Genomic DNA, 26,438 nt, shown 5'->3' with positions numbered 1-26,438 from the left:
TTCGAATTCTAATGATTTAACTTGGAATGATTTTTTTTTTAACATAATATAAGAGTAAATCACATGTTAAATAAAATAAATACCAGTGGTGAAAGAAATTAGAAATAAAGCAAAATCTACTATATTGTAGTATTAAATATCAAATAGGTAAATGCAAATTCAAAGTAACAAGGATAAAATAGTAGAAAATAAAATATATTCTAAATGATTTTTCTGTTACATTATTCCAACAAATGAAAACTCTTAGTAATATTCTTTTACTATATGTTAAATTATTTGACTACTAAATAAACATAAATTATCAACGGAAGTTAAACAATAAAATTCGTCGCTAAGCCTAATTAGCGACGGATTATGATGAATTATCAAAAAAAATCTTAGCTAAGAGCAATTTAGCCACGGATTAACGATAAAAATTCATAGTTAAGTTCGATTTTTTGCTGTAGTGTTAGTTGTCAAATGACCAAAGCGTGTACGCTGAATTTAGTATACAACTATAGGCTAAATCGGATAAAAAACTCAAAATATGAACTACTTTGACCTAAATATTTTCTCCTAATAGACATACATAGAGCATAATTTTCCTAACTAAAAATTTGTATATTATGCTACTCTTCACTTGGAAATCATATGACGTGGCAGAGAGAGACATTTAACAGGTGAACTTAACATAACATACGAGGATGATGACAGAGAATGTTATAAGTATATAGACCAAAGAGAAAAAAATATCATCGTTTATACTTTGGTCTCTTTACAAATACATTGGTTCGAACAAACATAGAAATTCACTTCTCCCTTTCTTCTTCTTGTTGGCAACATTAGGGTTTTAGCAGACCACACCTCTCTAGGGTTACTAAAAATGGTGGTTGACCATGCCAAGAAATCAAAGACAGAGGAAAACACAGATCAAATTGACACTGATCTTGTTCTCTCAATAGAGAAACTTCAAGAAGTTCAAGATGAGCTAGAAAAGGTTTAATCTTTAACTCTTTTTGTAATGCATGTTATGTTTTTTTTTTTTATTGGATTTGCCTATAAGTCTTTGATTGTGGAATTTAGTGTTTTTTATTGTACCTTGTGTTTCTAGTTGTTACTGTTGACAAGGGTGTTCTTTGGTTGCAACCCAATGTTTTTTATTGTTTGTTTAAGAGAAAGCAGGGACTTTTGTTTAGTTTCTGCCCAAATAGAACAAATTGGCATCTTGATTGTGGAATTTAGTATTTTTTTTTTCTCCTTGTGTTTCTTGTTGTTACTGCTTTTATATGTTTCTGCATTATGGGGATTGTTGATGAGGATGTTCTTTGCTTTTATATGTTTCTGCATTATGGGGATTGTTGATGAGGATGTTCTTTGTTTGGACAGCAATGTTTTTAATGCCTTTCACCTATTCAAGAGAAAGCAAAGACTTTGTGTTTAGGTTTCTGCCTAAACAGAACAAAGTGGCCTCTTGATAAATGAATTGGTATCGAGTAATTGCTGGAATTCTCTTTCTTTCTTTGTTTTTTCATTCCATTTGTGTGCTGTATTAGGATCAGCTTAGATTTTGTAGAATGAGTAGACAGCTTTGAGTATAAAGAAGGAGAAAATTTGAAGTTTGTTAGTGGATAGAGTTTCCCGGTACATGTGATGGTGGGAGTTATCAGGTACTCGTGGAATTGATCGAGGTGTGCATAGGCTGACCTGCACACCAGGGTTATCAAGAAAATAAAAGAGAAAATTTGAAGCTGGGTACTCCCTCCATCCCCAATTACAAATTATCTGTTGCTTTTCGCTTCTCGAGATTCAAAGTAAGTAAAATTTTGATCAATATTCTAATATGTATTTTTTCATCATTAGAAGAATTGCAACTCAAAGTATTTTTCGTATAGTTTTGAGTGTCTAAATTTTAATTGTAAAATATTCCTTTGATCTAATCCAATTTAAATTTAGCTTCGAAAATTGGTCAAATTAACTCTCGAATATGGAAAAGCGAATTGGAACAGAGGGAATGTCTTTTTAGATTCCTCTGTAATTGGAAATGATTAGTTGGTCAATTGTCCTTTTGTTTCTTTCTTAGTGTCGAAATAAATTTAGCATAAGCGACAAAGGGAGAAGCCAAGTAGTGAACTTTTTGCTAGGAGTAGTACACTTGTAACTTCTTACGCTACATTGATGGATCGAATGGAACAAAAGAGGGGCCAGGGTTATTAGTTCTGGATCTTTGAAGCTGTATTTTTTAACCAAATGGCAGCCTTGCGATATGGCTAAGATTTTAATACACTTCAACAACACTCGGGGACCCTTTCCAAAACATTATGGCACATAATTTCTGCTGCTAGTACTCCTCTTTTTATCATGACGTGTCACTATTGATGGTGCTAGTATAAACAGGTGTATAATAAATTGTCAGCTGCTTGTTAGAGACTACTGTCGGTTCAGAAGATGGACCTTGAGCCTTACTCAACCCCAAAAGCTAGCTCATGAGATAGCTTTGCCCTAAACCACATAAAGAGACTACAATCTGTACCCTCAACCAATGCGTTACTCTAACACTATCTGATTCCCTATGTATTTATATCTCCCTCGCCTCGTTAATTCTTTTATTCCTTGCCCAATTTTCCTTTGTCTTCTCTTCAATAAACCATAATGCTCTCTTCTCATAGAAATCTGCCAGCTATCACTCATCGTGGCTCGCTGACTGCAATTTTCACCAAATCCACTGTCAGCTACACTCAAAGGGATCCTCTAATTTACAGTGCATTTTATCTCTTAGAGTTTGAATGAAACTTTCCATACTAAATTTTGGCTATTTAGATCTCTGGAAACCATTATAAAGTATTAAATGACTTTGAAAGAAACATTTAATGTTGGATCACGGACAGATGAATCACACAATAGGTCTTTATAAAAAAACGAAATAGAAACTAACGTCTTTTCGAGAAGAAGAGGGAATCAGGCGAGTCGAATGAAAGGTGCGAAAAATGAACAAAATCGTCTCATTAATGATTAGAGAGCGAAAGCCCAATAATTTGCGCCAATTACTGTAGTGAGACCGGTGGCTTATGTCGTAACCTACTTCGATACAAAAAAGACAGGCTTAGTGTTTGGAAAAAATCTACAGGAAAAGTGTGAAGACTTATAATGGTAATAAATCATGTAATGAACTATAATTGTTAATAACTGATAAATTTTTTGATTCTTTTCTATCTAAATCAGTTCCGTTTAGAGCATATTGACATGATTGTTAATAATTGAATGAATGCTATGCTTCATTTCCTCCTTTCTTGGTTAACTGAGAAATCCCCGAGGGCTAGCAGTTTGTTCACTTTCCTATTGGACATTTATTTACATAACTTTAAGATCAATAGTTTAAATTTAGGATTGAGACATCATTGACTGACGCAGCAGGGTATCTCAACTTATGTGTTAAACACTGCAAGTCTGGAACTAAAATCATACTCCCTTTGTCCCAATTTATGTAACACTCTTTCCTTTTCTGTTTGTCCCAAAAGAGTGGCACCTTTCTATATTTAGTATTTGGTAACAATTTAACTTTAAATTTCTCATTTTACCTCTAATGTGCTGATCTCTCTCCTTTATTATTATTATTATTTTTTTTTTGAAAAGAGATGATTTATAGCCACAGACATATCTAGCTAGCTGTACTTTTTGGTCCTATCCTTTCAATAAAAAATTTCTTTCGGAAGTACCTAATGCTCGTGTTATTGACTTATTCTCTGATTACATATACACTTCTCTTTTTGGCAAGTACAGATTTTTATGGCTTTATGGGTCATTGCAAGATGTCTTACCATGTCCACAAAGGCGGTCTAGCTGGGAAACACCTATTAACTACTAATAAACCACCAAAGCTGTTCACTTTAAATGGGTCTGGGTAACAACTTAGTTCATAGGCTAAAAGGGTAACATCTTAATCGCCCATCATATTTATGGTTAAGTTTGGTCTGCCAGACCCAATTACTACCATTTATTTTGCAAGATTCATTCTTCTTTTGTCATTTCGTTTAAAAGTTGTCTGCTAGAGGAGTTGCTTGATCTCACCGCCAGTCTACCCAATTGACATTTTGGACAACCCAGGGGCAGATTTACCTTCTGCCGAGGGGTGTCACGTGACACTGTTTCGTCGGAAATTTTTACTAAATATGTGTATATAATTGGAAGTAAGAAATGAAAATACGGATATGTTGGTGAAAATGACACTGCTTGACGTAAAGAACAGTGTAGCTCTGTTGGTTAGCGCTCTTAGTTTTCAGCTATAGGTTGTGAGTTCGACACTCAGCAACCTCAGTTGTTGTTTACTATTTTTTTCCCCTCATATACAAAAAGATACTTGTCCAGGTTTGAACCACGGACCTCTTAAAAGTTACGAAAACAGTCAACCAATCAGTCCTGCTTAACACATGTAAGTTTCTGTGACAAGCAATTATTTGCTACTTCTGCTTCCCTGGTTAGGCGTGTTCTATTTCCATTGTGTTCTTTTTTAATATGATGTTGTAGTGTTTTATTTATTTGTTCTCATTTTAAATTTGTGGACACCGCTTCGAAAAAAATCCTGCGTACACCACTGGGACAACCAACCAATTGACAGATATCATACTTTCAAAAGTTTGCTGGCAATGTGTTGGTTACTCTCTTATTTATTTCTTTTCCTTTTCTGATGAACATGCTTTTACTTATTTATTTATAATATAATACGATACAACAACACACCCTGTGTGATCCCACAAGTGGGGTCTGGGGAGGGTGAGGTGTACGCAGACCTTACCCCTACCTTGTGTATAGAACCTCGGCTCAGGAAATGCGTTTATTATAATACGATATGAATTATTAATGTCATCGATGATGCTTTGGATCTCCTGCTACAAGAAAGAATACAGTCAGCCACACTGAACGGGCCATTTGATTCCCATTTTGCTGTTAAGGTTAAATATGACTTCTAGAGAGTTACCAAAATACGAAGTTCTTTTCTCCTTTCTTTCTCTTTTTTCTTTTTGGTACTTGGTTTTCAGGGTCAGAGCTTTTCTTGCTGGTCAAGCGCATGAGGATGATTTCAGAATATGTCAATTTGAGCACGAACAAAAAACAGATAATGGTTTAGATGTGGGTTACTGGGTTTATGGGTTCATCAAGATTCAAGTTTTAACTGTGGCTTCGAAATTCTAAGTCCTCAAACACGTGTTTCTTATTAGCTCTAGATCCATATGCCTTCTTGGAGAATCTGCTTCCCTTGTTTGCTCAGTGTAACACTATAAGATAGTTACTGGCTCAATAAAACTGGTTCAAGTACCTATCAATTGATTGTCTTAATTGCATCTAAATCTGTTTAGTAAATGCTTTTAATAGCTTTTGCATTATATCATGACCATCCATTCTTGATTTGCAACTGTGCAGGTTAATGAACAAGCTAGTGAGGAGGTATTAGCAATTGAACAGAAGTATAATGAGATAAGGAGGCCTGTTTACGAGAGAAGGAGTGAAGTCATCAAATTGATTCCTGACTTTTGGTTGACTGCTGTAAGTCCAGTCAATGTCTTTCCGAATTTCAATTAGCATCTCTATGGTGGAAAAAATGAGCAATCTGACATTTTTATCTGTAAATAAATTTTCTCCATGCAGTTCTTAAGTCACCCTGCCCTTGGTGAGCTTTTGAATGTGGAAGATCAGAAGGTTTGGCATGTTATTCAACTTCAATTTATTGGAGGACTTCCTTCGGAGTTTCTTAAATGTTTTGTGATATAGCCTTAGTATAGTGCCTGTTGTTTAAGTTGTTGTTTTTTGATATATTATGTGAGGATGATGGTTTCTTCTTTTCTTAACATTCTTCTTCTTTGATTAGATCTTCAAGTACTTAGATTCTCTTGATGTGGAGGATTTCAAAGATGTGACATCCGGTTACTCCCTTACTTTTGTAAGTTTTTTTGTTTTTAAAAATACTCCTTTCTACTGGAAGGTTGTACTAAATATGCATCAACAGCTTGTATCATCTCACATAAATTGCAACAAGTTGCTGCTGACTTTCTATTTTTTTCTTTCAACCTGCAGAAATTCAAACCAAATCCTTATTTTGAAGATACAAAACTTGTCAAGACATATACATTCCTGGATGAAGGATCAACAAAGATAACCGGTACGGCTATTAAGTGGAAGGAAGGCATGGTAATGGCTACACCTCTATAACTTGTTATGTGTTAAAACCTTCCTTTTCTTCTTCCTTGAGACCGCTTTTCCACGGAAACGTAATGAATAGCTGTAATTTGAAGGGTGCGGCTAATGTCAGTAATCCTGAGAAGAAAGGAAACAAGCGGCCACCATCAGAGGAAAGGTATTTGTTACTCACTTTCTGGGCTTGCTAATTCTGTGCTTTGAGGTAGGAAGCTCCCTGATTTATGACAACAATGTCTCTGAGTAGTTACAAAGATTATTCAAGAAAAGATTTGGAAGGAAAAAGAAAAGCTGGACTAAGGAAGTTCTTATTTACTGATATTTGTTCCATAGATTGCTTGGTTAAATTTCCGAAGACGTGAACATGTAGTCTAACTTCTATTGATATGATGAGAAGAAGTATCTTAGATCTTTTTCTAACCGTATATTATATCACCAATAACCATATGCTGATGAATGCAGCTTTTTTAGTTGGTTTTCTGAAACTCAGCTTAAAGATATTGCGGATGGGCTTAGTGATGAGGTAATTGTTGTATCTGGATGCTTGAAACTATTTATATGGCAATTTATATAAATGATTGATGAGATTATTTCATCTTTTGTCCTTTATCTGATTTTCTTATGAGAAACTAAATACATTGTAATATTGTATAGTTCAACAAATTTAAGCTTATCAGAAAGTTCAGTTTCTATCAGATATTATATATGTTTCCCTGTGACTGCAGGTGGGAGAGATAATTAAGGAGGATTTGTGGCCTAATCCGCTGAAATATTTTAACAATGTAGTAACATTTTACCTTTTCTTTCAAGGTTATCTGATGTGTTCTCCTTCTTCCCTTCTTCAAGCTAAGAGAAATTTGTGCTTTGCTTGTAGGAAGCTGATGAAGAAGATTCCGATGGAGACGAGGACGATGAAGAGGTAAACATTGATGAGATTAGACTATCTTCCTTTTTGAAGTTGCTTGATTTGGACGTTCTGGTTTTGTGCTAACCTTTTCTGACTTGCCTATTGAATCTTCTGAATTCTTTTGGTGAAATGTACTATCACGTTGTTGCTGTCCTTTGTTCTGTTCCTACCTCACTGTTCATTGTTAAAAGTTGAAACCTTTATTCACTAAATAGATGGTGCAAATGTCATGAAACAAACCTCGAAAGATGCATAATTGAGTATCTCCTAAACATTTTTGTGTTTGGGTTAGCCATTTTGGATCTGAACTTTTTTCGGCCTAGGGTTTTCTCAACCTAGGCACAACTACTCCTGTGTCTTGCCTCCAATGATAACCGCTACCTTCAAGATGCTACAGCCAAAACCACACAACTTAGTAATGGTATAACGAAACTGATGCGCTGTGGTGAATTCAGTTGTACTTTGGATTTCTTTAGTAATCGATGGTCATAGTACCGGACTACCGGTCAATCTGATGATTAATTAAAGCCTTAGACGGAAAACAAGGATGTAGACATACCAAAGAAAGTGATGGGACATAGGCAACAGGTAAGAAGAGGGCAAGTTGAGGCATTAGGGGAAGAGCCTACGCCCCTGAAGTGGGGAGGATCTACACTTCTCAAAAGTAGTTTATCTTACTTTGTGCTTCCAGGATACAGAGAATTTACATTATTCTCAAACACATATATTCATCTTTTACCACTAGAAAGTTGATACATCTTGTGAATGAGGGGATTTCAGTATTTATTGGGACACAAACTTCTTGGAGTCTCATACATGTTGTCCGAGCTCCTGTAAGAAGTGAAAGCCACGAATTGCATATGAAACACCTAATTGTTTATTTCTATGACTTCTCCTAGGGAAAACAACCTTACGGGAAACTAGCTCATTACTTCCCGGAATATGTAAATGAGTATGATTTTAGGTGTGCTGAAGTTTGGCAACTCACATTCTGCAGGGAGTTATATGATCCAGAGTTCCAGAAAGCAGTGAAATCATAGATGTTATTTACATCTAAATTGTGTCTAATATGTGCAGAACTTGTCTTAAAGGCTCTGTGTTATTTATATATCTGAGATTGAAAATGAATTACCTAAATGCTTATCTCATGCTTTTCAGTATATATGCTTTTAATTATTATTGCATATGCTCTAACTTGAAAATGCGCTGACAGTTGAAGTTTGGTTGTAATAACATCTTATATGATGTGATTTTGAACTAATCTTTTATTCATATTGATCAGGGAAGCGACGATGATGAGGAAGATGAGGATGATGGCTGAACTCGCTTTTAGCTCTTTAATTAATCCCTTCTTCTAAACTATGCTCATATTGGTGTCAAATATAATTTTCAGCTGTGGAATACTCAGTCTCGTAGGTAGCTTTGATTTCTGAGATGACGGTTAAAAAACCTATTATGTACCTGGCCAGTAGATTTACCCCGGATGGATATGTAGATGCTTTTGATGCCCCAAAACTCTTTATTGCCAGCCTCATTGGATTGACTAGTTGTACTTTTCTTTGGTAATCTGGTTAAAGGGGTACCATGGTGCTCCACAATGTGATAGGTTTAGATCAGTTTAGGAGCTTTTGAATTGCTTATTATATATGGTGGTGCACGGCTTCAGACTGTTAGGTTAAAATCTGCTCTTTGATCAGTGATTCACAGAGGAACTTAGCCTTATTCTCAAACATGGTGGCTCGGTTGATTGGCACTCCTGTAGGCTCATCTCGAGTACAAATCGTTTTGGACAGTTAGGTTATGTTCTTCGATCAGTGATTCACCGGGCCACCAAATTCAGGAATTTTTCCAGAAATCTTAAACGTTTGGTTGATTGCTACTCCTGTGGGCACTTCTTGAATACAAATCCTTTCGAGGTTTTTCTTTGTATAATATTTGACCAATTTAGTTCTGCCATAAATTTTTGAGGTCGCTTCAAAATTCATGCATCAGAAGAAGTGCGGATGTCCGATAGAGCGATAATCAATTGAAGGGACCCTAGTTTTATTATCGTAAAGTGGAGGCCATATACAACTATAACATTAACATGGAGTGGGAAGGATAGAGAGACCTCGGATCAAGATAAAATAAAGCAAAGTGAAGGCCGTATACATTGATTAAAAGATTTTTTGGTTTAAAAAATTTCTGCAAAGATTATTACGGAGAAGAAAACTAGAGCCGTTTGATTGAAAAAATGGAGTTTAATTTTCTAAATTCAATCCTATCCAATAGTTAGCTTTCACAATCTTCTCGAGAATTCGTTAGTTAAAAATTACTTGAAATTCTCGACATTTACGTAAAATAGTCTTTCAATAGCTAATTTTCAAAAAGTAGACCAATTTGTGCTGACAAAAAAAAGCTGCTCGCACTGAGTTTGTGAATAACCTTGTTAAATTTAAGGAAAGAAGTGGTTCGCACCCAAAGGATGTATAAAACCAAAATACAGCGTAACGTGGCATGTTACATTTTTTGGGAACTTTGTCTTCGTTAAAAAATAGCTCTCATTATAATGTCGACCAAAAACATTAAGAAAATAATAATATATATTCAAATAATGTTCTTAAGAATGTAAAAATCAACAAATTTCATATATAGAAATAAGATCCTTTAGAGTTTATACTATGGATTCGCGATCAAGGAAAGAGAAATGAAAAAGAAAAACGCAAGTTATCCTTGACTTACAGGTACTCCTCCCCCATCCCAAAATAAGTGGCATTTTAGCAAAAAAAAAAAAAAATCAATCCAAAATAAGTGTTACCTTACGAATTCAAGATAAATTTTGGCAAGTGTTCTCAATTATGCCCTTAATATTAAAGAAGTAATCATCTTTAATATTGCTCAATTCTTAGTGCTTATTGTACTTATTGATTTCCTTATTGCTTGATTTTTGCTACGGTGACACTTAATTTGGAATGGAGAGAGCACCTTTTTTCTTATAATTAAAATAATTTGGTTTGATGTATCCACAAACATTGATGGGGCTGTTTTCTGTGCAATCAATTAAAATAGAAAGCACATATGGTATAATCCCTCCGACCCATAATAAGTATCACTTTATCCAAAAAAAATTTATCCTAAGTATTACTTTAGGAAATCAAAACATAAATTGACTAGTTTTTTTCAACTCTACTCTTAGATAAAAAATAGCAAGTTAAAGTAACATCTAAATGATGATTGAAAAAGTCATAGACTTGGTATTGTTAGATTTGTAAAGTAAAAAGGATTACTTTATCGTCTTTCAATTAAGATAAAAAAGTAATTTATTTATAGTAGATAAGATTAATTTAGTAAACTTTATATTGTATTATTAGTTTATTGGATTAAGATGACATTTATTATGTGACTGACGGATGAGTAATGATAGCAGAGATATCCCAGTCCTAGTTTTCAGGGCCCTGTTCTCAACTCCACTTTATCTGCTCTATCTTCGTCCACTGAGCAGACTCTTTCCCAATTTGAAGGTTTGGATAGAGAAAGTAAAATGCAAGTGATAGTAGTATCATCATGTAACAAAACAACACCTCCTCCTCTTCATCCCCATCCCATTCTCAAAAACTCAGTCATTTTGGGGCGTAGAGAGCTCTGCTTCGATAGCATTTCCTCAGCCTGCTCTACTGAGGACCCCTCTTCTTCTCCTCCATCTACCGCACCTTTCACTCCCAGGTATGCATATAAATTAACCCCCCCCCCCCCAAATTTCAATTTATATGTATAGCATGATGTCAGTATAAGAGTACCATGTAATACTGGAATTGTTAAGAGCAATTAGTTTGCGAATAAAGAAATGTGTCAAATCTTTTTGGAACAGATTGAAAAGGAAAAATGTTACTAACATGGGGTAAAGGGTTAGGTGAAACATTTCACACAGTTTATATGGTACAATAATAGGAAGAGGTTTTGGGTTCAATTCATCAACATAATGCATCCACCTACTTGGTTAAAAAAGAAAAATGGCCGGAATTAGGGGCATGTTTTTCCATCTCTATCAGTTTAAACTTATGAGGTGGTTCATTAATATTATGAACCTATTTAGTACTCCCTTTGTTCCAATTTAAGTTTCTTAGTTTGACTAGGTACAAAGTTTAAGGAATGAAAATAGACTTTTGAACTTTTGGTCCTAAATTGAACATGTGTGTACTGTGCTAAAATGTCTTTTGAATATTGTGGTTTTAAACTTGCCATGTAGGATGTGTGAATTGTCAACTTACTAAATTTAAAAAGAGACACTCTTTTTGGATAGACTAAAAAGGAAAGTAAGATACTTAAATTGGGATGGAAGGAGTACTTGTTTTGTCACGTGATTTCATGTGTTTTTTGTCATGGCTAATGTTACAGGGGTGATGGAGATAATGACAATTCTTTGAGTGAGCAACTGCAGAAAAACTTCCCTTTGGCCACACGGAGGATGTTGTTAACAAGCTTTTGCATGTATTCATGTTATCATCCTTCAAGGTACTTGTCAGGTTCGCACGTTCTTGCAGTCTATTTCTTTTCCTTTCTTTTTACTTGTCGCCTTTCAAAGCTTTTACCGGCACTTGAATTGTGTGTTGGACCTCACAATTGTTGGATTAATCTGGGCTTTGAAGTCACATACCCTTTAGCAGGTTTAATCACATTAATGCATATATGTGGTATTTTCAGCTCTTACAATGTATTCTTAATTTCCTTACTTGAGAAAGAGATTGGTTGTATGTGAGCTTCCCAAAACATAGCTGGTCTCAATACCAGAAAAAGGAGTGGTTACCGTAGGTTAGTAAAACAGTCTAAGAGTGATGAATCTTTCGAATTATAATTTTGTCCAACTAGAGGTATAGTTGATTGCTTATACTAACAGGGAACTCAACTGTTGTTATGCAACTGAGCTAGCCCTCTCCCCCTAATCCCCAACCCCTATTTTTGTGTGGTTGGCTACTGAAAAATGCAAAACTTCATGATGAGATTGTTTCCTCCTGATCAGTTGTTAAGTTTTGTCCTTTATTTGGGTTCTAACCATGTAAACTACTATCTGATATACAGCACTTGCTTTGGGGGATCCATCTGTCACAGTTGAACAAGTTACACCTTCTACTTTTCCTTCTACAGGACTTTTCCCTTCCGAGGTTCAATATCATCACCTGTTCAGCTTAGTCTTTATTGTTTTTGTTATGTTCTAATATATAGATCACACTTTACTGGTACGTGTCTACTTGGCAGGAAAGAGTTGTTGAGCTCTTTGAGAAGAATACTTACGGTGTTGTCAACATATTTGATGTAACCTTGAGACCTTCGCTTAATGTTACTGGTATGGTCGAGGTAAATTTTATAGCAATGTGCAAGCATTTACTTCTCCATTTTCACTGTTATGCTTATTAAACTTTTTGGTAATTAGCTTTGGTACTGTCTTGGAAGTAAATTTTCTCATGTCCATGGATTTTCTGTATTCATTCATATGGTGCCTCAACCAACACACCTCTTTTGTCCCTTGATAAATAATCTGTGTTTGAAAGAAGCTATATTCTATGTGTTTAAACAATGGCAGATTCCTGAAGGAAATGGTTCGGGGGTGATTTGGGACAACGAAGGTCACATTGTTACTAATTACCATGGTAAGATCACTTCATACGGTACCTGAGTGCATTAGTTATTTTTGTAATATACTCCCTGCATCCCAGAAAGAATAATGGGGTTCGGAGTATTAGAGTCAAACTATTCAATTTTTGGTGTGAAATCGGAAATCAGTTTTTCTTCATTTAGGGGCCTGATAAAGGCTTCATTGTCTGAAAAGATAGAATTGAAGTGCTATAACTCAAACATCAGCTTCAGTTTATTGGATGGGCTATGCAATCTTGGTTAAACAGTTTTTCTTTATATTCCCAGTGATTGGTAACTCCCTTTCTAGAAACCCAAGCCGTGGGCAAGTAGTTGCACGTGTTAATATTCTCGCTGCAGATGGGTGAGTTGTATTCTATTTTAGCATATACTTGATGAGGATGATACAGCTTCATCCTCCATTTTATGCCTTCAATCTCTTTATTTTATTTTGTTTCCTTCTGAAGGGTGCAAAAGAATTTTGAGGGTATATTGATTGGTGCAGACCGTTCCAAGGATCTTGCTGTGTTGAAGGTAAACATTATTTCCAGAAGCGTGCTTAGTCCAAAGCTGGAGCATTCCTAAGTTGATAGCTATGTTTGCTTCATTTTTGTGATCATGTTGTTTTAGTTCGATTGTCAATTTTCTCTGTTGCGTTTTTCTTTTCCCAATTGGATCTATCTCTCTTTAGATGATACTCCACATAAATTTCCAGCTTCAACTTTTGAGTCGTGTTTTCTCATTAAATTATAATTCTTCTGCACAAGCAATTAAGGATCTGCTGGCACATATTAGAATGCATGGTGATGGTTGTAAACAGCCACGTACTCGGTCTGGTTTGTTCATTCTATTTCTTTATTGGTATCACTTAGCGGCGAAAGGTTTAGCTTGAGTTTTATTAGACTCATGATTGTCATTTGCTTAAAATGGTTGATAATTGTCTTAAAGTTACCAGTAACAACTTCAGTTAATTCTTACAGAACAAAAGGATCTACCCGTTTGTCCACATATTCCACAGATAATTTGCTGTTCTTTGAGAAAGGTGAGAGGAAGGCATCTAGAAGTACGTAGAGCAATCTTACACGGGATAGTAGTGGGACGAGATAAGCTGGCATAAATGATATAGAGAAAAAGAGAGTAAGAGAGATAGGTGGTTAGATACGGTGAGAATAATACTGTAATGCATAGTGCTTTAATTGGAAATTGGGAGGAGCAGCTGTACGGGCCTATGGGGTGAGGTTGCAATTATCTTATTTCCTCTGGAGGAAAATAATCCAAGTGCATTATTTGCATTACGTGATTACGCATCCAGGAAAGAGCCATATACCCTATTTTTTTATTCTTCTTTTACACTTGTGTGGAATCGATACATTTAAAAGTTCTTTTTGCTTGAGGAGGTTGCCTAGAGCATGGAAGTTGCTGACGTGCATTTTGGCTTTTTTTTTTGGTTCTTTTTAACTCAAACTTAGATTTTTGATATCTTATGACTTCACATCCTGAAATGCTAGGTGGAAGCTTCTGAAGACCTGTTGAGGCCAATTAGGGTTGGGGAATCTTCTTCTTTGAAAGTTGGCCAGCAATGTTTAGCCATTGGAAATCCTTTTGGGTTTGATCATACACTCACTGTTGGGGTTATCAGTGGACTGAATCGAGATATAAATAGTCAAACTGGAGTGACAATTGGTGGAGGAATTCAAACAGACGCCGCAATCAACCCTGGAAACAGGTTTATTTTTCTGAACTTGCATTTTCCTGGGTATCAAATGCATTGCCTCTGGTGCGGATAGTTGCTAAAGGTCCTTTTTTTTTCCTTTTCTTTTTCAACTGCTGTTCTGTGAATAAATATGTGTCTCTTTCCAGTGGAGGTCCTTTGTTAGATTCAAAAGGAAACTTGATTGGGATTAACACTGCAATATTCACTCAGACAGGTGAATAGTTTTTCCATCATGGTCTGTGTTAGACTGAAGATTGAGAGGAGATGACAGGAAGAACTTAATTGAATGTTCAAATTTTATCATCTCCTGCTATTACTTACTCTTTTTCAGTACAACAGGGACATCAGCAGGTGTTGGATTTGCAATCCCTTCTTCAACTGTGTTGAGAATTGTGCCCCAGTTGATCCAATCTGGAAAAGTACGGCTGTTGCTCTATTAATTCAGCTTTTTTTTCCTGGTTTTCCAGAATTCTTTTCATTTGCATTTTGTTACAGAACTCATCCTGAATTGTCGAAGATTGCTTCATATTCTCATTTACAAAATAGTGGTTCTTTTCTTTTGGGAGTCGTTCTAGGTGTTGAATTTGGAATCTGTGGGTTGGAGGGGGTAGGGAAGTAAAGTGGTTTCGAGCTTTGAGGGTTTTTTATTTATTTATGTATATGTATGTCTTATGCATGTCAGGCTGTTCGTGCTGGTTTGAATATTGAAATTGCTCCTGACTTGATTGCCAACCAACTTAATGTTCGGAATGGAGCTCTGGTTTTGCTGGTACATTTATGACCTGCTGTGGACAGTTATCCTTCTGAGTAAAACTCAAATTATCTCTTTTGTCTGAATCTATTCCCTGCTCTATTTAGGTACCTGGAAATAGTCTTGCAGCCAAAGTTGGACTTCTTCCTACTACCAGGGGTTTTGCAGGAAATATAGTACTTGGTGATATTATTGAAGCAGTGGATGACAAACCTGTGAGTGGTTCTGACTTTCTGTTTTATGTTAGGCTGCGAGCTTTTTGTTGGTGCAAATTGATGATATGAACCTTGCCTGGGCTTCCAACTTGCACGTCTAGAGTTCAAATCTTGCGGAGAATGAGTGAGTGGGAAACTAGTGTTTGATCCTTTAAGGAGGTTGAGAAAAAGAAAACAGAAAAAAAGTTGCCTTCGCTTGCTTAAACTTGGAAGGATAAGATTAACTAGGAAATCACAAGTAATTAGGTGATTGAACCAAGAAGGAAAGGGAATGCAAACAAATGGACAAGATTAGAGTTTAAGTTCTATGCGCTAATAGTGTAAAAATAAATTATACAAAATCATGTCCCTTATAAAGTAATTAACGGTAAACATCTATGACAAACATTAATTGGTAATCTGGTAAGAATTGTAAGTAACCTATTTTCAGAGGTTAAAACTATATTGATAGTGTAAAAATCTTTACACCGTCAGTATACTACCTAAATCCATAGGGTTAATTAGTTTGCAACTCTATTGTCTTCTAACGTACTGTAGCCCCTTGAAATTTTTCCTTCCCACCCCCATTGGTGACATGAGAAAGTTATGATTGATCTTTATTGCTTCTTGTTCTAAGCAATTCTGCATTACTAAGATGCACTCATTTCATGTTGTTGCAGGTTAGGAGTAAAGCAGAATTGTATAAAGCCCTGGATAACTATAACACAGGTGATGAAGTTCGGTTAAAAATCCGTAGGGGTAACGAAAACTTGGAGTTGAGCATTGCATTAGAGGAAAAGGATTCATGATAATTGGAGCTTTATCATCTCCAGCTTAATTAGCACCATCAGTTTTCATGTTGTTATTCCAATATCTGTATGCTATCATTAAGAATTTTGTATAGTGGAAATGTCTGGAGCATGTTCCATTGTGATGCTACCAGCAGAATTTATCCCTTGTAAAGTATTTTTAAGTTACCATTAAGTTACCTTGAAATTGGCTAATTTTAGAGAAGGTTTAGACGTTTGGATTGGCTTATAAGTTGCTTAAATTGAGTAATATTTTGTGCTTGAAATTCTTTTAATCAATGTTTTCTCCTCCCAACTTTTGCTAATTTTATGAGAAGGTAGCTCTACTAGGTCATGACATCAATTTATAATAAGGTGCTTTCTCATGTAATTGTTTCTGTATACACGAGAGAAGATAGGCAAGTCTATGATTTTTATCATTTCTGCTCTTACACAACTACACGACATGCATGGTCGAGGATTACTTCCTGGGTGGAAAACAGTCAAGAGCTAACGTTTATGTGTCTGTGAAGGAGCTACAGGTAAACTGGAAAGAAGGCAAGAGTCGGTCAGTTTAGAGTCTGTTTGGGTTAGTTGATTAATAGTATGTGATATCATCAAGGGTTGAAAAACACATTTAGGTATTGAAGCTGATAATAGCTATAGTGTGTTTGGTAAAAAAAATTGTTGCTCAACATTTTTTCTATTAAAATGCTTGAAATGTCCCAACTCCTAAGCTATTAACAAGGAAGTATAAATTCAAAAGCTATTTTACATAAAGGACGAATGATGAAAATAAAATAGAGATAATTAAAAGTTATTTCAAGAAAATTTTATGAATTTTAACCACTTTTAATGTTAACTAAAGGTGTGTATAAGTCAAAAAACACATTTATAAGCTTAGCCAAACACTCTCCTATAAAAAGAAGAAAATTTTGTTGTTAAATACATTAAATTGATTCATAATTGATATAGTTCAAAAAAGTTGAACACAAGAACAAAAGTCAAGATGGCCGAGTTGGTCTAAGGCGCCAGTTTCAGGTACTGGTCCGAAAGGGCATGGGTTCGAATCCCATTCTTGACAGTTCCTGTTTTTTGTTTGGCCCCTCAACTCTTCTTACATATATACAACTTAGTACAAGTTTTTTTTTTTTTCCAGCCAGCAGGAAAAATGGCTCTCTAACAACAGAAAAGGAAATTTTCAACAAAAGATGCACTTTGATGGCATATACTGATAATCTAATTCTACCCTGGAAGGTGGGGCTGGGGGTAGGCAGGACTGATATTAACAAGGGAAGAGCAGAAAGGAAGGATCTACAAGTATTTTCCTATGCAGGAAACTAATCCTGCTTAATTTGTTGTGACACCAGACTAGTTGATCTGTTGTCAGACTTGACATGTTGAGGACCCTAGCTACTAATTTCATGTCTACTTGAGAGAAAAAGTAGAGTACATGATCTGAATCATCTTCTTTGTACTTCTTGAACCTCTTCAATATGCAGCATTCACCTCTCAAAGCATCTTTCAGCTTCTTCTCTTTCTGCATTAGTGCATTCCATTAGAATAAGGCAATGAGTTTAACACTTATGACTGACAATATAAATGGATTTTTACATTATTGGATCACCTAATGATACCAACGGATAACCGTCCACAATAAGTGAAATTAGTAACTTCAAAATAAGGCAGTTTATCTGTTACAACAAGATCAAACACACTTATTGAGCTAAAATTACTTGCACAGTTAGTTTAAGTTAAATCCTAAGACATTGAGTAACAGTTAAGCATTTGGACATGAATTAATTGATATTTGGAAAAAAAAAAAAACCAGTATTTACAGTTACATTGGAAAAAAAGGGTATTTAGAAATTGAAGTTGTGTTTGGATACTAAAGCATAGTTTTGTGTGTGAAAACTTGAAAAACTCCTAAAACCTGTTTTTCAAACTTCAAATTCCATATTTCAAGTTTGAAGTTGAAACAATGAGCAACTTAGGTAATTATTTTTAAAATATCTCCAAATATTAACTCAAATATTTCAAACAAAATCTATGGACAAACGGATAAGAATCTACCTTTTGAAGACCTTTTTTGACCTCCATTAAAAGCTCTAAATCTCCCGGGGCTTTAAGCTCATGATGTTGTGTTCCCTTTTTACCCTTCATCATTGTGCTGGAGTATTTTCTATCAGCTCTAACAAATTGCCAAAATATTCGTATTGATTCTTCCAGTATCTCCACTAGCACGTCACTTGTAATAGTATATTCACCCTTTTCTCCACCTCTAGCAGCCTTGTTCTTGTCTTTCATTCTGTCCTCTGCCCATCACCCTCATTATCAGTACATGGAATGATAAAATAGAATTTAAGTTTTATGCACCGACAATGTAAAATATACTTACACAATTTCTGTGACAAGCTTAATTGTAACTTGATAAAAATGGTAACTATATATACTCCACCCATTCAGGTTTATGTGACATACTTTTTGTTTTAGTTCATTCCAAAAAGAACGACAAAGTATGTTATGACTTGTTTAAGGCCACAAGTTTCAAATTTTTTTATAACTATACAAATGATATGTTGGGTTTGCGACCAGACGAATCTCTTAACGTGATGTGATATTGTTCGGCTTTGGGCGCACGTTTTTCCCCAAAAGGCCTCTCATCATTAAGAGTATCCAACTCCTTATAAGTAGTTCCATTTTCTTTTCAGCTACCAATGCGGTACTTTGTTCGCACACCCAATAATCTCCCCCTCGAACTAAGTTCCACGTGACTCATTACGGGTCAGAGATTCAAAGTGTCAATGTGCCACCCACATCGTCAGAATATTTACGGTCGCTAAAGCCCAAAAGGTGTGTATGCGTCTTCAAAATTCGATTAAAGGTTGTAAATCGGCGTAGGCGAACAGGCAAATGCTTGCACGTCATTAAGAGTATCCAACACTTTATAAGTATCTTCTTTTTTCCTTTTCAGCTACCAATGTGGTACTTTGTTCGCACACACAACATGATATGATATGCTTTTTTCCTCTTAAACTCCGTACGGATTCAAACTATGTCACATAAATTGAAATAAACTAATTTAGGTTAAAATTCAGTAATAGTATAAAAAAATTATGTTGTCAGTGTATACCACTTTAATCTAAAATCTTTTGAGACGCTTACCTCTTATGACAGGAACTTGAAGAAGATTACGAAGATCATATCGACTCTTGATGTAATATTGAACTCTAGGGCCTTGAAAAGGTTCATTTTCTATAAATCTTTGGAGAAGAACTTGAAACTGTTGAAACTCTCCAGCAACTTCATTATATGTACGAATACCACGAGGGTCAGAATCCCACAAACTTAAAGCCTTGCCATATTGCCAGTGTAGAAATTCCCACGAAAGACACATCTGTCCAACATATATCACTTCCAGATCACTCTGCAATTCTTTGATAAACTTTACCATTGGGTCAATATTGTCATTCCTTTTATGTTTGAACAGCCTAATATTTTGTGAAATAAGGGATTTTAGTTTTGGACCTGAGCCTCTTTGGCTTGAGACATGTTGAAATGGATCTTTTAGTGGATCTTTCTGTAGATATCCTGTAACAAAAATCTGGATTAGAACAGCTAAAAATGAAAGGAATTTAAGTTCTCTGCACACCGATTATATACAATATTGTTACACCATAAGTGGTTTGGCTAACTGAACATAGATTATAAAACCTGTTATAACATGTTAAATTACATTGACAGCAATTCATAAAGCAGCCAAAAAGCTTCAATAAAACAATAGTATGAAACTGTCAACTTTCCAAATATAAATGATAAAGAAAATTGAAAGTTTCCAAATATGAATCACAGAAAAAAGGTCGGAATACCCCTTTATTATATTCTTTAACTTGCTTATTTTGTTTACGCGGCCAAGAAAATAAAAGACGGAATAAATGCTACATGTAATAATCTTCCTCTTGTTTATGCTAAATGTAAGGTGGGGAAAACTTTATGCTAAATAGTCTTTTGACTGCTTATTGTTTATACAAAGTTTAGACTAATGCAAATAGCATAAACATTAGAGGTATTGATGAAATATTACGTAACAAATTTCTTTACACATAGTGCAACAAAAAATAGGGGAAAAGGTAGCAAGTCTTTTCGCTTGAGCCTACTTTTGTTTGTACGTCATGGATCCAATGCTTTAGATTTCATTTTGCTAGGAGTTTGGAGAGCCCAGCTAACCAGATTTTGTGGGTCCTTGAATAAGTAAAGATAAAGCTGCCTTATCCATTTCATGTACACGTAACTCCTAGTTCACCAACTTAGAAAAGACGAAAAAAAGGAATGATACTTTCACTAGCATTCAAAAGTGTAATCTAGTGATCGATGTGTGAACATCGCGATAAATCAATATTTAAATTTTAATAGCAATTTTTTCTATCGGCCTAAGCCTTCATGGCCAATGATACAAGACATAAGAAATTTTAGAGGTATAAAATCAATCGATGAAAAAACTAACTAACACAAATATTACAATGCGATTTATCTCAAATTAAATGGTCTAAGATATAGCCGTGCTTGTCAATGACTAACCTAAAACCTATGGCGGTCAATGATGTGGCTTAAAACCATGTGGAATGTCAGGGGTTCAAACAGACGAGACAAGAAATTACATATTTAAAAAAAAATAAAAAATGATGCTTTTCATGGTAATTATGCAGAAAACTTGAAAAGAATGGAATTCATAAAGTCATAAGTTGTCACTGACCTATTGCATACATCTTCTGGTACGTCAATATGTCAAATTTTCGCATCCTTTCTCTGTAACTCTTGTAGAACTTATAAAGTTCACTCATGCAATCTTCACGTTGGAACTTTTCATCAATCTTCCATGGCTCCAAATCTTCCATTTTTGTGGTGTCTGATTCTTCCAAAATAGTGGGCAAACCTGTGTCTCTAACTTTTCTAAGTTCTATCTTTAATTGTTCAATTAATTCTTGATGTTCCCACAATGTTTCCAATTTGTTTGCATCTTCATTTCTTGACTCCACATTTTCATCAGATACCTTATCCATATCTTCATGAAAATCATCCTCAGATAAAAATCTTTGTTCTTGTTCATGTTCTAATCTCCTTAGCTCTTCCATTATATCACTATCACTGTCATCAGATTCTTGATTTTCCTCTGACATTTCAATATCCTTTAAGGAATCAAGCTCAAATTCTCCTCCAAAGTCTTCATCTGTCAAGAATCCATCGCTATACGAATCAACTAATCTGTTCATCAGAAGATAACACATATGCTCAAAACCAATTGACACAGTATCAGAATCAGTAGATATAGAATCCTTCTCAGATTGAAAAAAGTCATCAGTGAAATCTGGTTCCACAAGAAATTGCTTGTTTCCAGGATCTGATTCTCCTTTCATGGAATTCATTTCCTCAGTTTTCTCTTCATAACACGTTAAATTGTCCAAATTCCCTTTTCTTTCCTCATTAAGGGCTTCACTTTTACAATGAAATTCATCACACGTTAAATTGTCCCAATTCCCTTTTTTTTCCTCATTAAGGCCTTCATTTTTACAATAAACTTCATCACACGTTAAATTGTCCCAATTCCCCTTTTCTTTCCTTATTAAGGGCTTCACTTTTACTATGAACTTTATCACACATTAAGCTACCACAAATTCCCTTTTCTTACCTCATTAAAGGCTTCACTTTTACTATGAACTTGTTTCATATCCTCTGTTTCAACAACCTCTGTTTCTGTCTTACATGTAACAACCTTTGTATTGTTACATGTAGAAGATCATCCATTCAGAGCTAAAAAATTCACCTTTGTCTTCCTTGCTCTTACAAAATTCTTCATAGGTTGGGAATTTAAATGTAAAACAGAATTCTGTTTCCTGAATATCTTCATTATTTTCCGAATCAGGGAATTCAGAAACATCCTTAAAATCATCAGACTCAGAATCTAACTGCTGCTCTGTCTCTGAAAAATCTGTTTCTTTCTGATAGTCTTCTTTGGGTAAAACATCAGTAATGTTTGATTTCTTGTTTAGAGGAGCACAACCCCTTCTTAATCTGTAATACAAAAAAATACCAGGATCATGAAAATAATGAAAAAAAAAAAAAAATCTTGAATTACATGAAGCAACTATAAATAGGTAATTAAAATACCTGAGGAAGAATGTGGTGATGAAGCTTAACGGAGGAGCCAAATAGATGAAAATAGAGGCAAATACAGTAGTAAGTGACAAAAACAGATTCTGATAGAGGAAACGAGAAAGAGAAGCCATATTCAGAGAAGAAGAAGCTTTAAGAGTTTCCATGGGATATGAAAATTCAGGAGGAAGCAAAGAAACAGAGGAAAAACTAATGATCCGTTTGAATTTGTCAAAGAGAGAAATAGACTAAGCACCTGTATAAAAAACAACGAACCAAATGTCAAAAGATAGCAAGATTTGCAAGCAAAATCAAGACTAACTGGAAGTAGAAATTCGACCAAACTGTGAAAATGCATGGAGTGAACAGATTTACGAGCAAAAAGTGAGGAGAAAAGATAGCTACTTGTTCCAAATAACTTGGTCTAATTGACATCCTTGTTCTTCACAAAAAAAAGAGAAATTTGTCATGCCCACATAATGGGAATTGTCAGTTGAGAAGTCCTGTTTTTGCTGCACATTCTTTGAGAGAAATTTTTTTTCATGGAAATTTGGGGTAAGATTGAATGTTGACGTCTTCTTTGTTTATCCTTTTTCTCAGGAGAAGGGGCCTACGTTGCATATTCTTTCTTACGCCAAGTGTCTTTGACTCTCTGGGCTCTTGGAATTCTATTAATTAATTAATTGACCACTAATTAATCGATTATGGTTTGATTTATGTGGCATTGGATTTGAGCTTGAGTGCGGAGTTTAAGAAAAAAGAGAGATGACTTTTGAACTTGTGGTGTAAAATGAGGCACATATATTCTGTGTGGCTATAAATCATTGGTAAATTGTTTTCAAATATGAAAATGGGTCATTCTTTTAGACACAAACTAAAAAAAAAAAAAATTAGTTCACATAAATTGAAATAGAGGAAATATTAATTGCTTTATTTATTTTCCAGGCGGTGTCCGGTATTCATATTGGGTCTGACTAAATTTGAATTCAGGTCAAGAAATCTCAAATTGAGGGTAAAGGTTCCCTAATAAAAGCGACTTTATACACGACTCAAACAAGATCATATGATTAAAAATAAAAAGTCTTATCAACCGCTTAAATTTCTTGTTGCAGAAGAAAACTCTTAATAAATTTAGCCTACCTAATCTAATTAACCCTAATCTAATTAAATATATTCCATTTTCAAGAATAATCCAGTGATTAGTAAATTACAATTCGAATATTCAATCAAAAGTCAATATACCGTATGAGTCATCCATTTTGAACCTCTTATTTGTTTTCCTCGTAAGCATATGTGTTGCTTGTAACAAAAGAAAGCACGACGTTCATCATCTCAATCTATTTAACATAATTAATTGGTGACAAGTGCAACTTAATGTGAAAATCATGAAGTCTAAGATGAACCTAAATTATGTGACAGATTCAATCCAATTCGGGTTTTTAGAGTATCTTTCATTTTTGAACTTTTCAAACAAAAACATTAAATATGTGAAGGTTCACAACGTTAGAAAACGTACTTATGAAGCATTTGACCAAAAGTTGGAAAAGAAAAACAAGAGGGTAGGACACTTTTTTCTATGTACCAACACCGGGACGGGACTGCAAAATCGAAAGGGGGTTTTGGCGTTTGATGACGGTTATCTATTCACTAATCACTTGGATTCATTTTCTTGTCGTTTTTAACTAAGGATTTAAGAAATAATAAATGAAGTGTATAATTCCTTATGTTTTTATTAATTAGTGCATATTTTTATTGGATTTCAAAAGTAATTTGAAGTGAATAATTAATAATATGGGTAAAATAGGAAAAAATAAATTGTCTTATCTTGATATCTAAAAAACTACAATAAAAGTGAAAATGTATTTTGGAATCTTGTGAGTAAAAGTGAACGGAGGGAGTACAACATAAGGTATATATAGCTATACTAGTGTTATTTGGCCCGGGCTTAACTAATATTAAAATTAAATTTGCAATTACTTTTTGTCACTCTTTGTGATATTAAGTTATTGAAAGATTAGTTAACCTTTTCTACAAATTCCTAAAACTAAAGGCTCTCCAAAAATTAAAATTGCATCCAAAGTATTTAAAAATTGAATAAAGACTTTTTTGTCCTTATTTTAGACTTCTTTTTTAGCTTTATTTATTTATTGAATTTTATTTAGATTTAGACTTTGGAAATTTCTTGAGATCCGACTTAATTTGTAACATCTGTGTGATTATAAACATCCATTATGAACTATAATACTTTCTTTCAAAAAGAAGAAAAATAATTTAGTTCAAGAGACATCAATTATATATGTTACATTTATTCTTTCGATGAGATGTTAGTAGATGTTATTTTCATTTAAGATATACAAACTACAATGACAAAACATGAAGAGAATTAATGACTTTTCCTACTTTAATTAATTCCTTTTGCTTTCCAAAAATTTATGTGATGACCTTTTGTTAGTTTATAAGTGGCACATTATTTAATAAAATGTACATTCTAATCATTTTTTAAACAAAAATAAAACTCCATGCTTCATGCTTCCCTATGCTTTTTAACACCCACCCTCACTCACCCCCCCCCGCCCCCCAAAAAAAAAAAAAAAAAAAAAAAGAAGAAGAAGAAAAAGAAAACGATACTCAAAAACCTTAAATATGATTGCTCCCTTTTGTGCAAATTGTTTGATACTCCCTCCGTCCCAAATTAAGTGTCTTATTTTTCTTTTTTAATTGTCCCAAAAAAGGCGTCTCATTCTATATTTAGTAAGTTTTGGCAAGTTTTAGACCACAAGATTCAAAAGTCTCCTTTTATTTTTAAGCTTTGATCAAAAAAACAACTTAAATTGGGAGGAGGGAGTATTGCTATTGCTTGGAAAACTAAAAGTTATGTAATATTTAGGTACACAAGCATAAAATATGTCATTCTTTAATTATACGCATTAGTTATAGTTGGAACGATTAAAATTTACGGAGTTATTGAAATCGTATATTAAAGGAGATAATTTTTAAGTAGTTAACTTACATGTAATAGACATTTGAGAATACACGCAAAAGTATTTTTAAAATTTAAATAGAAAATGTCTAATAGAAACATATTATCATATATTCAGGTGCTTAATTGAAGTAAGTCATAATTTATGTGTTTATTTAAAATTTACTGACAAATTTTAAAAAAATATATTAAGTCAATAAAGCAATATAAAGTAGGAGAAAAATGAGGCATATAAAAGAAGCTATAATATATTCCACATCACCCTCTCAAGTAGATAAAGGACAACCAACTAAGGTTGAATATGGAAGAGAAGCCTTTTGGTTAGTAACCATTAGTTAGAATCTAACTAAGTGACTACAAAATCTTTAAATTCGCCCTTATTATAAGTAGTAATATATGAAATCTTAGCTATGAATTTTAAAATACTAATAACCTAGTAATAGTCACAAAAATTTGAATTTCATATCTATTTACAAATTCGTAAAAAAAATTGCCATAGAAATTTAATTGACAAAGCTAATTTCTCATTTTTGCTATAGTTGCTAACCATCCTGGCAGTAATAACCTAAATAGCTACAACATTATTACTACAACAAAACTTTGTAGCGTATCATAAGATTTTGTCACGCAATAGAAGTTATTGTAGCAATAGTAACCTTTTATCCACAATAAATTATTTGAAACAAAATGTTCTTGCTAAATAGATAATTTTGCTTCAAGTTATAAAACATATGTGGCAATAGTTAAACGATATAGCCACAGATCTTTGCTATAGTAAAATTTTGTAGCTGATAATTAATTTTTGCAACAAGTTGAAACTTATTGTAGCAATAGTAAGCTTTTAGTTACAATAAATTATTTGAAACCAACTGTTGTAGCTACATAGATATTTTTGCTTTAAGTTATAAAAAATTGTGACAATAGTAAAATAATATATCCACAGATCTTTTGTTATAATAAGAATTTTTTAACTAACCATTAACTTTTGCCACAAGTTGAAACTTTTACGTAGCAATAGTAATCTATTAGCCAAAAAAACTTATTTAAAACAAAATATTGTAGCTAAATAAATATTTTTGCTTTAAGTACTCAAAAACTGTGGCAATAGTCGGCTTAATATCTACAATTATTTGTCATGACAAAATGATATAGCCATGAATTTATTGTTGTGATAAAATTTCG

General features: G+C 34.1%; 3 protein-coding genes and 1 non-coding gene across 7 annotated transcripts in view; 3 read left to right on the top strand and 1 right to left on the bottom strand.

Moving 5' to 3' along the window:
* Nucleotides 1-693: 693 nt before the first annotated feature.
* Nucleotides 694-8,618, top strand: LOC132037616 (NAP1-related protein 2-like). Its single transcript, XM_059428153.1, has 10 exons — nt 694-976; nt 5,395-5,517; nt 5,620-5,670; nt 5,840-5,911; nt 6,046-6,159; nt 6,264-6,325; nt 6,628-6,688; nt 6,891-6,947; nt 7,040-7,084; nt 8,355-8,618. The coding sequence occupies exons 1-10, from the start codon at nt 863-865 to the stop codon at nt 8,391-8,393; spliced, it is 738 nt and encodes a 245-aa protein (XP_059284136.1). The 5' UTR covers nt 694-862; the 3' UTR covers nt 8,394-8,618.
* A 1,888-nt stretch (nt 8,619-10,506) lies between these two features.
* LOC132037598 (protease Do-like 8, chloroplastic) lies at nt 10,507-16,318 on the top strand. 2 transcript variants are annotated; one of them, XM_059428138.1, is made up of 13 exons: nt 10,507-10,774; nt 11,447-11,574; nt 12,128-12,210; nt 12,305-12,403; nt 12,630-12,696; nt 12,968-13,043; nt 13,147-13,213; nt 14,188-14,456; nt 14,540-14,607; nt 14,733-14,812; nt 15,076-15,162; nt 15,252-15,359; nt 16,019-16,318. In XM_059428138.1, exons 1-13 carry the CDS (start codon nt 10,593-10,595, stop codon nt 16,145-16,147), a joined length of 1,443 nt encoding a protein of 480 aa, XP_059284121.1. In that variant the 5' UTR covers nt 10,507-10,592; the 3' UTR covers nt 16,148-16,318. The 2 variants fall into 2 exon arrangements, with proteins under 2 accessions (XP_059284121.1, XP_059284126.1); XM_059428143.1 differs by having other exon boundaries at nt 10,510-10,774; nt 14,188-14,405.
* A 763-nt stretch (nt 16,319-17,081) lies between these two features.
* The window catches only part of LOC132037578 (uncharacterized), a 47,490-nt gene continuing 38,133 nt past the window's right edge, over nt 17,082-26,438 (bottom strand). The window contains exons 1-6 of one of the 3 annotated variants that reach the window (XM_059428120.1): nt 22,292-22,660; nt 21,813-22,195; nt 20,880-21,742; nt 19,292-19,717; nt 18,200-18,441; nt 17,082-17,666 (exon numbers count right to left, since the gene is read on the bottom strand). In XM_059428120.1, the coding sequence (XP_059284103.1) occupies nt 17,412-17,666; nt 18,200-18,441; nt 19,292-19,717; nt 20,880-21,742; nt 21,813-21,817 (1,791 nt within the window). In that variant the 5' untranslated portion in view covers nt 21,818-22,195; nt 22,292-22,660 and the 3' untranslated portion in view covers nt 17,082-17,411. Of the gene's footprint in view, nt 17,667-18,199; nt 18,442-19,291; nt 19,718-20,879; nt 21,743-21,812; nt 22,196-22,291; nt 22,661-26,438 lie in introns of those variants that run through there. The other 2 variants (XM_059428128.1, XM_059428113.1) reach the window with 2 other exon arrangements.
* On the top strand, nt 17,130-17,210 carry TRNAL-CAG (transfer RNA leucine (anticodon CAG)). Its single transcript has one exon. It is a non-coding gene; the product is annotated as a tRNA-Leu (tRNA).

The sequence above is a fragment of the Lycium ferocissimum genome, chromosome 2 (genome assembly GCF_029784015.1).
Source record: "Lycium ferocissimum isolate CSIRO_LF1 chromosome 2, AGI_CSIRO_Lferr_CH_V1, whole genome shotgun sequence".
Classification (NCBI taxonomy): Eukaryota; Viridiplantae; Streptophyta; class Magnoliopsida; order Solanales; family Solanaceae; genus Lycium; species Lycium ferocissimum.
Note: the sequence above shows the minus strand (reverse complement) of the source record. Positions and strands in the feature narration are given on the sequence as shown.

Bases quoted from the DNA above. Each gene is read 5' to 3' on its own strand.
- LOC132037616 (XM_059428153.1), top strand. From the start codon at position 863: ATGGTGGTTGACCATGCCAAGAAATCAAAGACAGAGGAAAACACAGAT. The intron at 977-5,394 runs GTTTAATCTTTA...GCAACTGTGCAG, and splicing joins TTCAAGATGAGCTAGAAAAG to GTTAATGAACAAGCTAGTGA. The intron at 7,085-8,354 runs GTAAACATTGAT...CATATTGATCAG, and splicing joins GAGACGAGGACGATGAAGAG to GGAAGCGACGATGATGAGGA.
- LOC132037598 (XM_059428138.1), top strand. From the start codon at position 10,593: ATGCAAGTGATAGTAGTATCATCATGTAACAAAACAACACCTCCTCCT. The intron at 12,211-12,304 runs GTTCAATATCAT...TCTACTTGGCAG, and splicing joins CAGGACTTTTCCCTTCCGAG to GAAAGAGTTGTTGAGCTCTT. The intron at 13,044-13,146 runs GTGAGTTGTATT...TTCCTTCTGAAG, and splicing joins AATATTCTCGCTGCAGATGG to GGTGCAAAAGAATTTTGAGG.